This window comes from Corvus kubaryi, unplaced genomic scaffold (assembly GCF_017639235.1).
Source record: "Corvus kubaryi isolate FWS band 111438036 unplaced genomic scaffold, C.kubaryi_AGA036_p1.0 136, whole genome shotgun sequence".
In the NCBI taxonomy this organism is placed as follows: Eukaryota; Metazoa; Chordata; class Aves; order Passeriformes; family Corvidae; genus Corvus; species Corvus kubaryi.
Window position 1 is genome coordinate 6,266,510 of NW_024580670.1, and position 14,768 is coordinate 6,281,277.

Sequence of the window (14,768 nt, forward strand, 5' to 3'; positions counted from 1 at the left end):
TGGATGCACTTGTACGTGAGTGCTAACAATAGCATGTGGCAACACCTAGTGATAACACAGGAAAAATCAGAGTAAGTAAGAGTGATTTGTTCTGTGGGTGACTTTCTCCCATGCTGCCACTGCCTTTAGGACACTAATTGGAGTATATGTTAAATTGCAGACATAATTGAAATGTGCAGTTTGCAACAGTTTGACTTATTTAACAAAAAACCCAAACTGATCTTTCAGTTAACCTCACCATGAAAAACTGCAAAAATTGACAGAGAATCTCCTATTTAAAGCAAATGGATATATTGCAGGTTAATTTCTCTGAGCTCTCCTTCGTGTCCTGTTTTCCTTCCGATCCAGATGCTGTATCCGCAGCCTCCTCCCGGTTGCCTGGATACTCTGAATTTCCTCAAGGCAATTGCTAATCAATGTGCAGTTGCAGCTAGGTGAATCCCACAGACAGCAGCCAGATCTGTCATCTAAATGTGGAAATCTGTAGCAGAATGGGATCTGGGAAGAGAACAGACAAAACACTATGGCAGGAGCTCACTCCCAGGAACCAATTCATCCTGTGCTAATCAGACACAAGCACTCTTGCTGGATTAGATGAGCAGAAGCTCTTCTGCCAAAATTAAGGGTCAATTGTTTTGGTTCTTGTACAGTGCAGAGAAGAAGAGCTGCGTCTCAGAAAAGAAAACCATTACATTAACAATTACATTTCAAATCTTTGTGTCAAGACCTTGCTTAATTTGCTGCTTATCTCCAAGTGTCTTTCCCAAAATACCCATTTGCACCAAGACAGAAAGCTATGAAGTGCTTTTTAAAACATGAGCTATTAATGGAGTCCTTGTTAGCACAGAAGATCAGATGCACTTTTCATGGACGCAGGGCCCTCTGTGCTGCACACAGGCCTTTGAGTTTCTTGGGATTTTTATAATTGCAGAATTAGACTTCACAAGTACGCATCAGTAAATTCAGAACTGCATGAACTCTTCTTGGGCCTTTGCGGAGACACAAATGTACTCCCCGTCCCAGGCATAGACATCTTTCCACCAGAAGGAAAGAGAATAGCTGCTGCAGAGCAAACACCTACAAATTAAAGTAACTCAAATACGTGCTTTGGGACCACATTCTTCAATTGCTGTAATTGCACCATTAGAATTAGTGCTCAAACTCATGTTTGACCTTGCAGTCAGCTCTTCTGCCTTCTTCTGCCCCTCCATGTCAGCTCCCTGTCCCCACCCCAGCAGCCTCCATGGTCTCCTCTTCTCTCTCTGCCTTAGTATCCATTCCACTTTTGAACCTGTTAGATTGTGCCTCTCTTTGTGTACGTTTCTACCCATTCCAGAAACAGCATCTTGGCTGGCTGGAGTCCTTTCAACCCAAATGGATTTGAATTCAACAGTGTGAATTCAAGGTTTTTATGAAATATATTCATAGTTATTTTACGTAAGGGTATTTTTGTTCATGTATTTTTGTGAATTGTATTTTAAATTCCAGCTCACATAAACAATTTAGGGTGAGTTTACTGCCCACCAGGGGAATATTTATTAAGAATGCTTTGTTGTTTGAAATACAAGACAAATTTTCCACTGCCACTTGCTTTCTAAAACCTAAAGTTCCCTTGACTGACAGTGTTGCTTTAATTCAGGACAGGGGGGAAGCTGCTGTAGATTGCATTCATTGATTGTGATCGCTGCTTGAATTGGCAGAGCAGGAAGTGTTATGATGATGAGAACTTGTCTTATTGTTGTGATAAGCTGTTACCAAAGTCTAATTACCGGGTGTGATGCTAAAATGTGTAAGCTGCTGACACTTAAAGATAAGGAGATGAAAAGAAACCAACTCATTCCAAATAGCTCTTCTGTTTGGGTTTTTTCATTATTATTGTTATTTTTGTGCACTCTCCTGAGTGGTGCTTTAGAGTGCATGGATTAAGTAATAGATTTGGCTGCAGATGCTCCCATCAAACTTCAGCTGTAGTTAAGTAAGTTTTAAGCACCAGGGGACTGAATAAAATAAGGGTTAGTGAAAAGCGATGACAAGGGATTCAGTTAATGGTACGTGCATCTGCAGAGTGAATGTGTTGTTATTAGATATTAATTCAGGTGCTGTAGGCAAGATCCAAATGTGATTGAGAAGAGGGTAAGGTTTAGAAGCCCAGTTCCCATAGGAATCTGACATGGGAAAGTGCCATTCCTGCCACGCTGGCTGCTTCAGAACTGGCATTTCCACAGAAACGTAGTTAGTTTCCTGCAGTTTTGTTCCAGAAGTCTCCATTGTCTGGGAGACAGGCTGCTCCTTTCCAGCTCAGAGACATCCTGCTGGGGTCAGAGTCCTCAGAAGTTTTGCAGAGCTTCACCTGAGCTCAAGCACCCCGGGGAGTCCTGCCCTAACTGCTGTGCTGACTTCAGAAAATGTTTTGGGATCCTCTGGGATGACAGATGCTTGTGTATGCACATGTAACATGCTGTTAATAATTAGAGCTGATTGGATATTCAGTACAAATTACACTGGCTATGAAGTTAGCCCCTTCTTTAGGCTTACAAGTGGCTCACAAAACACTATTAAAGCCTATTTTTAAATGTATGTTTTTTCATAAACATTGATAGATTTAATTTGAACAAATAATGTCAAGTCTAAGTGTTGTAAAACTCTTGCTGGGCTGTTCACTGTCAGTCGTTAATGGAGCATGTTTGGATTTCTGAGTCACAGTGTAAATATTTTCTATTTCCAATTTTGAGGATGAAACATGAGGTTTGATGATTATTTTTACCAGTCCCCCCAAATAGTGTGTCTGCTCCCACACCCAGGCCCACATGCCATGTCTTCAAAATTAACTGCTTAGAGAAGAGAAGTAGGGCTGACTGCATCCAGCAAACATGAGGGAAAGATAGCATTTCCATTTTCTCTCGTTTTCTGTGTCACCTGGGTTGGAGCATTCTTTTGAAGATTTTTCATCATGAGCTGGGTTATTTCCCCAACCTGTTTGTCCTTGTGTGAATCTGAAGGAAGAGCTCCGATTTTTTCAAATATTGATTCAGGCTTAATCTGCCTCCTGTGGAAAAAAAAGAAAAGTTCAGCCCCAGTGGTTACATTTCCTGTAAACCCCACACATGCAGAGCCATGCTCAGTTTCAGATTCATATTTGCCCTTTTTATATGCTCATTTATATTTACAGGGATCCTCTAAGACAGCACACTGTCTTGGTAGAAAGTAATTATTCACTAATATTAGTACCAACAACCATGTCTGGTTTGAAAAATGACTAATGATTTTGGTGTAAGAAAACCTGAAATACTTTAGAGAAGCCTGTTTTTCTGTTGACGAACAGCTCTCCATGGACTGCTAGGAACTCCAGCTTTGCTGTTGCTAGAGGAACTGAAGAAGAAAAAATTTTGAAGATATAATCATACATTTCTTTGTAATTGGAGGAGGGATGGTACCATCTGTGCTGTGTTCTTGTCCAGGGGAAATAAAACCCACACTATCAACATCTGTATATCCCCTTCGTCCACTTTGTTGAATCCATCCTAAAGAATTCAACCATTTACAACAGACCCGAAATAACTTTTGCATAAAATAGTCATGTGCAGTGCTATAAATAAAAGTTGTTTTTATGTGTATGGCACACACATGACTCTCTCTGCTTTGCGGTTAATATCCTTAGAAAACTTTTTTTTTTTTCCCCCTGGAAAACCAAACAAAGCAACAACCAAAAAAAAAACCCTACAAAATCCCAGAGTAGTATCATTCTTCATGAGAAATGCCAAAAGGATAGATGGGAGCAGGGTTGATTATCCTTTTTTTTTTTTTGCCCACCTATGTTTGCACTGTCTCTCTCCCGTTCCTCCCCTTTTTGTATAAAACAGTCCTGCAGTATGTAGAGCACACGAATTATTTCTCTAGCAGAAACTGCAACCTGCTTGCCTCCGTACCCATTAGAGGCTCTTTCCAGAAGAAGTAATTTCCTTCTCCCCATAAATTATGCATCAATGTACATTTAAGATTCTGACATGATGAACAGAAGATGAAAGCGTTGCGAAGCGTTGCCGCTCCCATGGAGTTGGATCCACATCACTGTGTACAGGCTGGAACACACCTTGTTAAGACAGACCTGCACGTGTTGCTGTCCTACTACTCCAGCTGTAAAAGCATGGAGGTGGGAGCTGCTCTGGCTTCTTGGGTCTCAGCTCTATGAGAAATACTTCACCTCACAGGAGGCAGTGGGGGGGGAATGATTACAAGTGTTTCCTAAATGGTCTTCCCAGATGAGCTCTGCCAGTCCAAATCAAGGTGATTCCGGCTCCTGATGGGTCCTGGTGATCCTCTTTCCAGGAGGATCTGCTCCATGATCCTGCCAAGCACAGACTGGCTGGCATCTTTCTGGGTCCTCCATTGAGAAAGGGGTTATGTTTCTCCTTTTACAGTCAGTGGGAATTTCACCAGACTGCCCCAACTCCTCAAATATGATGGAAAGTGATGTAGCAACTCCATCCAGGTTCCCTCAGGACCTGTGGATGCACCTCATCACTTCCCATGGACCTGTGCACCTTCAGGTTCCTTAGATGGTCTCAAACCTCATCCTCTCCTGCAGTTGCTGGGAAAGTATATACTGAAAAATTGAAAAATAATGCTTTCAGGCTATATATAGCCTGTGGAGATCAATAAAGAATGCAAATAAATGTATGTTTTAGAGAAGAATTTTGCACTGTTGCCACAATTGAACTATATGGGAGGGCATCCTTTGTGTTTTGTCATGTCAAAGGGCACAGGGAAAATTCTTAAGTCTACCCTTAGAATCCAAAGATGGCAAATAAAAATTAACAATAATTCCTGAAAGAGAAATTTTGGGGAATTTTATGTAAAACTGTTGTATATAACAGATCATTGTGTAAAAATTAAAAGATTCACTTTGCAGTAGGTCTGAATTCCTGTAATGCCCAGTGCTGTGGGAATAGATTCCAGACCTGACGTTGGAGAGAATTTCAGGGTAAATCAAGCACTGCTGTGGTGTAGAGGTGAAGTGAAGCCGGGACAGTGAAATACCTCTGTGCTGTTGTGGCGTGAGTGAACCTGCACTTATTCTGTGTCTCTTCCACGGTCACTTAAAGTGACAGGGAAGCACCCCAAGCACTTTGCACTGTTTCCATCACAGATGGATTCCGAGCATGTACTGGCATAACTGGGGGTGCATCTTTGTCCCTTCAAGTTTAGCTTTAAGGTCTGGTACTTCTCTTCTACCCAAGCTGACCCAACTGCTGAATTTCCTCTTTGAAGAAAGCAGAGCTATGCGGTATCTTTCCTTTTCTCTTCTTTGACTAAGTTTTCCTTTAGAGAAAGAATAGTTTTTGCTTCCAAATGTAACATCCCCCATAAAAGAACCTGATGCTTTAAAACATCAAGTGTATTAAAGCAGGCCATCGAGCCTTTCATCACTTCTCTTGGTGATAGCAGTCATGAATTTTTTATTTTCTGCAGGGCTCACTCCAGATCTGCCACAGCATTGTGTGGGTGCACAGATGTAAAAAGGCTACTAATTGAAATTCAGATGTAACAAGATGAAGATTTGCTATTCACCATGACTGCCTTTTGTTTTAGCCCATGTACGCTCAGTGCACCTAAACAATGCCACCATTGCTTCTCCTTTTAGATACAACAAGAATAACTGAAAAGGCAAAAAATATTTCTGTGTCTGCTGTAGAGATTAAGTATGCACCCCCAAAAACGGGAATGGCATGTGTTATCTTCTTTATTTACTTACCTGTGGGGAGGGATGGAAATTTCAATGGAACCATAAAGAAAATGAAATAGAAACCTTACTGCTATAAACTGTTCTGTTTTGAAGATGCAAATGTGTCTCTATTGCCTAGGTAACTATTATGGAACGCCCAAGCCTCCCAGCCAGCCCCTCAGTGGGAAAGTGACTTCCACCGATGCTTTGCAAAACCTGCAGTCTGGCTCCAAGCAGTCGACTCCAAAGCGAACCAAGTCTTACAATGATATGCAAAATGCTGGCATAGTGCATACAGAGAATGAGGAAGAGGATGATGTACCTGAAATGAGCAGTAGCTTCACAGGTAAAGCAAAAATACCGCTCACTGTCCTTCAGTTAGGATACGTGAGGAAGGCTTTTGGAGGGTATTTTGAAGGGTGGGTGTTGTTTTTAATGTGTTTTCTGCAGAGCTATCAATGTCAAACAGAACTGGCCGACACGTGAATGGCAGATGTGTGAACAACCTCATGCACAGCTGTGTCTTTCCAAAAAGGATTTGTGGGATTGAACTGGTTGAGACAAAAATGTGGAAAAGTTCAAATCCATTAATTGCAGAAAGGTTGGGGAAGAGTTGAGCTATGGTTGACAGTTACAAACAGTATGAAATGACTCAACCAGGATTCCATTTGAAATTAATTATTGCACCTTCCTAAATATTTTGCTGTCCTTTGTCCTTCCTTGCATCTAGAGCTGCTTGTCACATAAAGTTACCGTACTAGGTCTTCTTCTCCAGGGTACCTCCCAGCAAATGGAGTGCTGCTTGCTGCAGGAATGAGATCTGAAGCATGGGTGCAAGTTCTGTATTTCATCGAGGTCTTATGTCCTGCTGAACACAGATTTTGTTCCCGTCATGGCTATCATCAAGCCTTGGCTGAAAGATCACTGGAAACCTTTGCAATCTAAAGTCAAGTGCTATGCAGGCAGATTCAGAGTAAAACACTATTGGAGATCTGTTGAGTTTCCGCCAAAATCAACTGGAAGTTTGTGGAGCTCTTCCCCATGTCCCCAGGCCTAGTGTTTGTTAGTACTTAGAGCATTGTTACCTCAGCTCAGTTTCAAGCTCTGAATTCATCTTCTGGGCTTCTTTTGAAGCAGGTACGGAGCAAGTATTATCCACACCTTCAAGCCTTTCCTAGCTTGTGGGAGCTCACCATAACTGGCACTGGGTCCTTTGTCCTCTGATCACTTTCTAGCACCATGAAAACTTTCCTTCCCAGCCTCTGATGAGTCAGAGGATCTGTCCTGCCAGTTCCTACCTGCCAGTGTCCTGGCTCTAACATCTGTTTAGAGCTTTAAAAGGATTTAGGCTGAGATTTAGTTTTTGGTCCTCTGGGCCAAACTGTCAAATGGCTTTTGAGGGTTGTGCTCTGTTTGGCTGCTACCTGCTACACATTTCCAACTCAAATTGCTCCTAGCCAGCCTAATTTCTCCCAGGTTGGAATTTCTGTCTCTGCTGACAGGTAATTGCCAAAGTTTGCACTGAGGGTGGTTTCTCACATGTTGTGACATGATAGCAGCCTCAGCCTTTGTCACAGGATCTGATTTTGGGAGGAAGCTGGTGGGAGATCTGTTGTTTGATTTACTTGCTGCCCATCTCAGTTTGGTGCCCCTGAAGTAGCTTGAGCATCATTTCTCTTCCTTGTTTTCCTTTGCAAGATGAAGGACTGGAAGATGAAGCTCATTTGTCACAACGTTATCACACCCTGGCCCCTTGCCTTCATTAAATGGGCACAGAATCAAGAAAAGAGTTATTTCTCCTATACCAAAGTGATTCCTTATGCTTATTTCACATGTAAGTGTGCTAGCCATATTAAAACGATCCTGCTTCCCTCGGAGACCTCTCGGTAATTTGTGTTTTCCAGATTTTGGCATGTTTATACTCTCAGTTTTAAGCTGGCGATGATTCTTTCATGCTTCTTTATCTTGTCATCTTCTACCTAAAAATATCAAACTCCAGGAGGGCTGAAAAGCAAGCACTGAGGGTACTGATATAGCCTAGATCTTTTTCTTCCTGTTCCTCCCAGTTTATTATGTTCTTCTCTTTTGGTAGTGGCAGCACACAGACTAGAATAATGAAGGAGCTATTTCCAGGGCTGTGGGCTGTGGATTGAGGATGTCCATGGTCTCTGGTGTGGAGAGCAGTGGTAAGGTTCTGTTTCAGCCTCACTCCTTGGAGACATGGCCAAGGGTGACACTGATCTCTCTGTCTTTTGCTCAGTGTGTTGTCTGTGCTTGTACTGATGTTCTCAGGGGATGTGGAGGTACTGCCATAAACTTTCAACACCTTTCAAGAATCAAACAGAGAAAATTCCTTTGGTAGACACAGGGTTAATTTTAGAATTTGTCTGTTGTTGCCAAAACCTCTCTGTGAAGGAGTGAGGGCATGGACCTGTTTACTGGGGAGCATTTACTGTGATTAGTGATGGAAGGGATGAGCAGCAGTGTTTCATGGATACAGCTCAAAACTGCATGAATACAAGCATCAGAAATATTTCTTTAGAGGGAGAAGGGCCAGATAAAGCATAAAATACTCCTGACTGACTTTGACTGGAAGAATACTGTGATGAGCTGTGGAATAAACCTCCTCAGACAGCAAGAACGGGCACTAGTGAGCAGCAACACGTGGACACATGGTACAGTGCTGACATTCATTATAATTTTTAATTTAAAATAGCGTACTGCACTGAAGACATTCACCATTAGCTTGTTGAATTTGAGCTTCTGGCAACATTTTGCACATGTAAAATCTCCTCTTTTGATCATTCTTCAAACAGGAAATTTTATCCTCCTAATCCTGTCCCACAATTGGCACTGCAGGAGTGAACCTGTAAGCTTGCTCGAAAGCACACTGAGCTCCTCTACACCAGTGAGCCTCAGACAGCTTAGAAGAATTTGGTACCTCAGCAGGGCCTGTTGGAGCGAACACGGGAGCTGATCACAGCTCCCGATTTGCTCAGCAAGGGTGTGGCTGCCAGAGTGTGTGTGGGCAGGGTGAGCTCACCCCTGCTGCCACAGAGACTGCTGGGGCACTGCCCTCACTTCATCTGTTGCTGTGCCTTGTGACTTAAAAGTCAAGGAGAGGAAAACTGGTAGGATAAACCTGGAGGAGCAAACCGGGGAAGAAAAAGACTGATTCTCACTTTTACCTGTGCTTGTTTCTTCTGTAGCAGAGTCTGGTGACCAAGACGAGCACAACACGCAGATCGTGAGAGAGGCAGCCCCACCGTCTGCGACTGAGAGCCACACCCACGTCCCCACCACGGAACCATCTCAGAACCTCCCTCAATACCTACCTCCTTCTGCCGAGGATAACCTAGGTCCTCTGCCGGAAAACTGGGAGATGGCCTACACGGAGAATGGAGAAGTCTATTTTATAGAGTAAAGCACATTTTTGTTGTTCTAATTCCATCTCTCTCCCTCTCTTTGGGCATAAGTAAACCTCCGTGGATGCGTTTTGTGTGTGTACGTGTGTGTATTAAATATTTAGCGTATACTGTTATGTTGCAGAGCTGTTAGTTCTTTACAGCTTCTGAAGGGGGTTTGCGTTTCCTGATTGGATTAACATCGAAATTACTCCTGAGTTCCAAGGCAGTGGGAATTGCTTGTTTCATGAGGGTAGTTACAAAAGCAACAGACACTTATAAAATACGGGCCAGTTGTTTTCACAGGTGGAATGAAAGTTCCTAATTGGAAGGGCTGAGACTTTATTTCTGGTGCCTGCCTCTCTGCGTAATGCAGCAGAGGGGATTCCTCCAGTCCTGTGTGCAGGCAGTAGAGCCAGGCATGGACTTTGTGTGTTGTGGCCTCGTCACAGCAAATGGGCCAAATGTGTTAATGTTCTCCAGTGGTTTGCAAAAGTTACAGCTCAGTGCAGGGTAGGCACAGCAAGTTTGGTACGCCAGTGCCTTATGCTCTGCAGTCTTTGCCTAAGAGCTGATTGCTGTCAGCAGTTTTATGATGATATTGATTTTTTTCATGCCATAAATAATAGTCTCGAATTATACTTGTCTAAATTTATTGAGGTAGGAGTAACTTATAAAATAGGACCTGTTAGTGTCAGAGATGTCTTGCACAGAGTTTAGCTAGACATTAACACTCAATTAGCCTTTGAAACTCAAGCCCTTAGCTGCCAAGCAGAAGAAGGAGTGAGGAATTGATTTTGGATTTGATGGTCTGTTTAATGCAGTTGTGGAAACTGTACCAGAAGCCAATGCCCAGTTACTCCAGAAGATCTTCCTCTGCTAATTACCCCTCTCTCCTGTGGAGAGTTATGCTGGATCAGGGTTGTGAGGGCAGCAGTCCTGCCTTGTCATCAGGAGAGGGGACTTTTGGACTGGGCCAGGGAAAGGTTCAAGAGCAGGTTTTCCTTTGGCTTCAGTGGCAAGGGAACACATTAGAGAAAATTGCCAGAAGATCTGAGGAGCTGGGATGACTGAGGGCACCACAGCAGCCCTTCACCAGCTGGGAAAGGGATGCTCTAAAAAAGGCCATTTTCCAGGGCACTCTCAATTACCTGAAGAGGCTCCAACAGTCCCCAAGTGTAAGACAAGGTTGAAAAGGCAAAATGCAAATTCTTATTAGGTGAAACCAAGATGTGTACATTACCCTGAGCATGGCTTTCTGCCCCTCACTGTGTCCTCAGGGTGCCTCGTTATTTGATGTACTTTCTGGCCTTTATATATAGAACAGCCTAATAGCCTGTTCAGCCTGCCATTTTCCCTTCCTGGGCAGCATTTCCTGCTCAGATGATGAGTAGTAAATGCTGCCCAAGCTCCCCTTTTTGACCCCACAGGAGCCCCTGCTGTCCTTCCTTACAGGTGTTTCCATTGGGGGTTCTGCTGCCACCACTGATTTCCCCAAACCCAGCCCTATGGCTGCTGTGTCTGTGTTCTCCCAACAATGCAGGACTGTAGCACCTCTAAATAATTTGTCAGACCTTTTGCAGGAGAATCATGTATGTGTTGGGAAAACATAGCCTGTACACATAGGCCCATGTGATGTGAAGGTCTGGTAGCAGCACTTGCTCCCTCCCTGCAGTGCAGTTTGAGATACATTCCCATGAGGCTGATTTTGTGCATGAACCTGTTGGTGTGGATGCAGCACTGAATGACTGCAGTTCTGTTAATTCTAAGGACACCCTGAGCCTAGAAACCATTTAGTTTGATTTGTACCAGATCAAGAAAGTGAACTAGGGAGCAGTGTGGACCCAAGCCAGCTCAGATGTGTGTTCCAGCATCTGTGTTGCTTTGGGTATCAAGTCAGGGTGCTGAAGGGAGCAGCATGAGCTTGTGCAGAATCAGTGCAGGTCCAGTGGGGCCAGGGCTGTGTGTCAGATAACCAATCCCAATGTAGCTGAAGCAATTTGGCTCTTGAGATATGTTTCTCTGGTGCTTTAATTGGGATTTTCATTACACAGCATATCCCAGTCCCCTGTTACCTGTGCATGTTACAGGTCTAACACAATCCTTTCCATCTAAGTGTGTGATCTGAAAGGTGTTTAGCTAAATTTTCTGTGCCTCAGCAAACTACACTGTTGTGAGCCTTGGGTTAGCGAGTACAAAAGTGCAAGAAATATGCAAATATTCTATTGCTCTCCTCCCACCACCCTCCTTCTCAGCTAGACTGCAGATTTGCTTATTTATAAGGTGGCAGACCCCCTCTGCTTTATTTTTGTTAATTTCCTGACTTGCTGAATTTCTGCCATTCAGTTTTCTAGGTGCCAATTAATTGCCCTGAAGCACACTTAAGGATTAAACACATTTGCTCATCCTGCCTTGGGAGGGCTGGGTAGTAGGATGTGTAAAACAAGGACCTTTTATTTACTCAGATCCTGGGAGCAGGGCTGGCCCCTTTTCTTCCAGTACAATACAAGTTTGCTGGTTGGTTGTTAGTTCCTCAGGGATCATGGCCCTCATTACAGAGCCCTCATGAGACTGTTGTGAGGCTAAAGTTCAGTTTGTAAACCTCTTTGAGACCTTGAAGGAGAAGTAAATAGCATTACTGCGGTATTGAAACTTAAAACTGTTAAGCAGTGTTAAAGGCTAAGCTAGATAAGTGATATCTCAGGAACTGGAGGGATATCTTTGTAGGTTGTGTCTAAGATGACACCAGGTTGTAGAGGAGGCATTATATTGCCAGATTGTCTTCTTAGGCAAATGGAATTATGGCAGAAAATAACTTATAGAAAAATGTGTTTTAAGCCTATTTACTGTGCAGCCTTCACCTCTGAGACTGACATCATGAGGCTGTCAGGGGACTTGTGGAAAGGAAGAGTAGAAAGTAAAGCTGTTCAGCTTCCACCAAAGGCTTAGACAGAACATTTTTATTTGTGTAATCATAAAGTTAATCAAAACCATTTTTGACTAATGCTTGGGTCAACTCTAGATGTGTCAAAGGTCTTTTGTAGGAACAAAGATCACTGCGTAATTTAGTGAGGAAGGGAAACTTCTGCCTTTAGCTCAAAGACAGCTCTTGGAATTAAAAAGCAAGCCACCAAAGACAAAAATTTGGAAATTAATATTATAATATTGTAGTATTCACATGCCACTTCCCAGTCAGAAGTGCTGATTTGTATATTTTCACTTGTTTGTGTTTTCAATGCCAAAGTTCTTATGATTTGGTTGACTAGTTTGCACAACATCAAATTGTAGAGCTGTTTCTTTGAATCAACAGTATGCCTTCAGGTCTGTTGAATAATAAAGAGGATATATACTTTTATGTCAGGGATACTTCAACTCTGCTTTATTAACAAAGGTCATATTTCCATTTTTGGTTTCCAGCCATAACACAAAAACAACATCTTGGCTAGATCCACGGTGCCTGAACAAACAGCAGAAGCCTCTAGAAGAATGTGAAGATGATGGTAAGAGACTAAAATAGTGATATACTACTGTGTTTGGTCTCTTCCTAGGTAACTTTTTTTCTTTTCCTTCTCTCTTCCTAATAACTAGTATTCAGAAAGACTTTTTTTTTAAAAATAAGAGGTTTATTAGTAAGTACATAGAGACAATATCCATTATGTTGTAAAATTGTTGTGAATGTAAAACAGCCATTGAGGTGCCAGATAATTTAATAAAAATCAAGGAGGTGCTACAAGTAAGAGGCCTCTGTTTTTGCAAAGGCATTTGAAAAGTCACTGATGCTCAACAAGACTCAAAGCTGTCTGACATGTTTGCTCCTTGGATCACTGTGTGGGAGGGAACAACTGAGTCTCTGCATGCTCTGCTGTGTTATGCTTCAACTGCTTCACATGGATTGAGAGAGTTATGTCATTATTTCCTTGTTTGAGCAGAAATAACTCAATTGCTTCACTTCTACTGTTAAATGCTGACAGTCTGCGCAGTGTTGTGATTGCTGAAAACAAATTCCATTTGAAAGTGTAGATTTCTGATGCTGAAAATTTGCAATGATAAGATTTTGTATTCCTTGAGATGTTGGAAATGCAAGCCACTGTCCGATTTAGAGCAGCCAAATGCAGGACTGTTAATGGAGGTTCTTTCCTTTAGGAGATGCTGGAATAAAAAGGGAATTATGAAAATAACTTAAATGTTTGGAAAAACCTGTGAGGGAATTTTGGTCTATTGACCAGGAAAGGTGATGATATTCAAATACATAATCTTGGCTAATACAGTACTATCATGGTAGACACTTCTTAAAAATGAAGGAGTTTCCTTCATCAGTGTTGGTGCTGTCCTTGTAAAATCAGTTTTCATAATATGATTAACCTCCTACTGGTGTCAGTCATCTCAGTAAGAATCACAATTTTATTTCAGAAAAGAATCATCTCAATCCCTTTTCACTGTTAGGTTCTACTCTGGCCTCCAGAACTGCTGTTACTGTTTTTACACATGCAGTTTTTCAACCTCTCCTATCTTTCACTTGTGAGATTTTGCAGTGTGTGAGAATTTTCCTCTGCAGTCTTGGCTGCTGTGATGAAGCAAGTCACCAACTTCCTAGTGCACAGTGCAGGATACCCTCAAACTACAGGGATGTGCCAGGCGAGGAGCAGCCACGAGGCTACTGTACCACGAGGCTACAGAGGGTGACAGAGCTCCTCTGTTACACAGTTCTAAGTCTCCTTGCAGAAGGGAAAGTCTTTATCTTGTCCTCTTAGCAATTGTAAAGCAAACATTGGAATAATTTGTTTAATTTGGAACAGAAACATACAGCTGGTATTATTGTATTTCATTGAGTTCATAATTTTGGAGAGCAGTGGCATCTTTGTTTATCAACTTCTTAAAATCAGCTAATTTCATCTTCCCACACACCCCTTCACTTCATTCACCAAGTTGCTCATTAATGGATATTTTTAACATTCAATAGTTAAACCAGTTGCTTCATAGTTACAGCAGGGCTCTGCATTGCTTTGCTTAGCTGCTCTAATCTTGCTTAGCACATAAGAATAATTATGTTTCAAAAAACAAAGAGGAGAGAAGGTTAGTTTTGCTGCATCATAGAAGCTGGACATTTTTTGGCAAGGGTCACTTTTGTGTGTCATTCCACAAAAGTCAGTGGGATGACTCCTCTGTTTTGTTTGCTGTGTGTGCATGTGAGTTGTCAGGCTCATCCCACCCTCTTTATGAATTTTATAAATGTTAGATGTTGTTTCAGATTTGTTTGGGTGCAGTTGCCTTGTGCTTTTGCTTCGTCAGGATACGTGTCCCTGACAAAGTTTTTGCTTGTCTCCAGTTGTTTAGGCTATCAAAAGAAATTGCAATTTGTATTTCACACTAATGGTCCCAAACAACTGCTTTGATAGAATATTTTGCAAAGAGGTCATGGAAGTGGTTTTTTGGGTGTTCAGATGTTGCAACCCTATATTTTCTGGTTGCTTCTGTCATTCATTTATGTGGGTTAAACTTTGGGTCCAAGATTGTTTTTACCATCTTTGTTCTGGTTTTGTCACCATCTTTCATTTTCAGACTGCATTGTTATTATTTATAGGCTAAGCAATACTTTAATCATCTGTGTCACTGTTAACTTATGAATATGGAGCAGATAATGA

General features: G+C 42.1%; 1 protein-coding gene across 28 annotated transcripts in view; it reads left to right on the top strand.

Annotated features, from left to right (window-relative positions):
• Positions 1 to 14,768, top strand: part of MAGI1 (membrane associated guanylate kinase, WW and PDZ domain containing 1) — a 335,583-nt gene that overhangs the window by 254,362 nt on the left and 66,453 nt on the right. For all 28 annotated transcript variants that reach the window (XM_042014765.1, XM_042014699.1, XM_042014557.1 and 25 more), the window contains exons 4-6: positions 5,862 to 6,068; positions 8,932 to 9,142; positions 12,544 to 12,626. In XM_042014765.1, the coding sequence (XP_041870699.1) occupies positions 5,862 to 6,068; positions 8,932 to 9,142; positions 12,544 to 12,626 (501 nt within the window). The remainder of the gene's footprint in view (positions 1 to 5,861; positions 6,069 to 8,931; positions 9,143 to 12,543; positions 12,627 to 14,768) is intronic.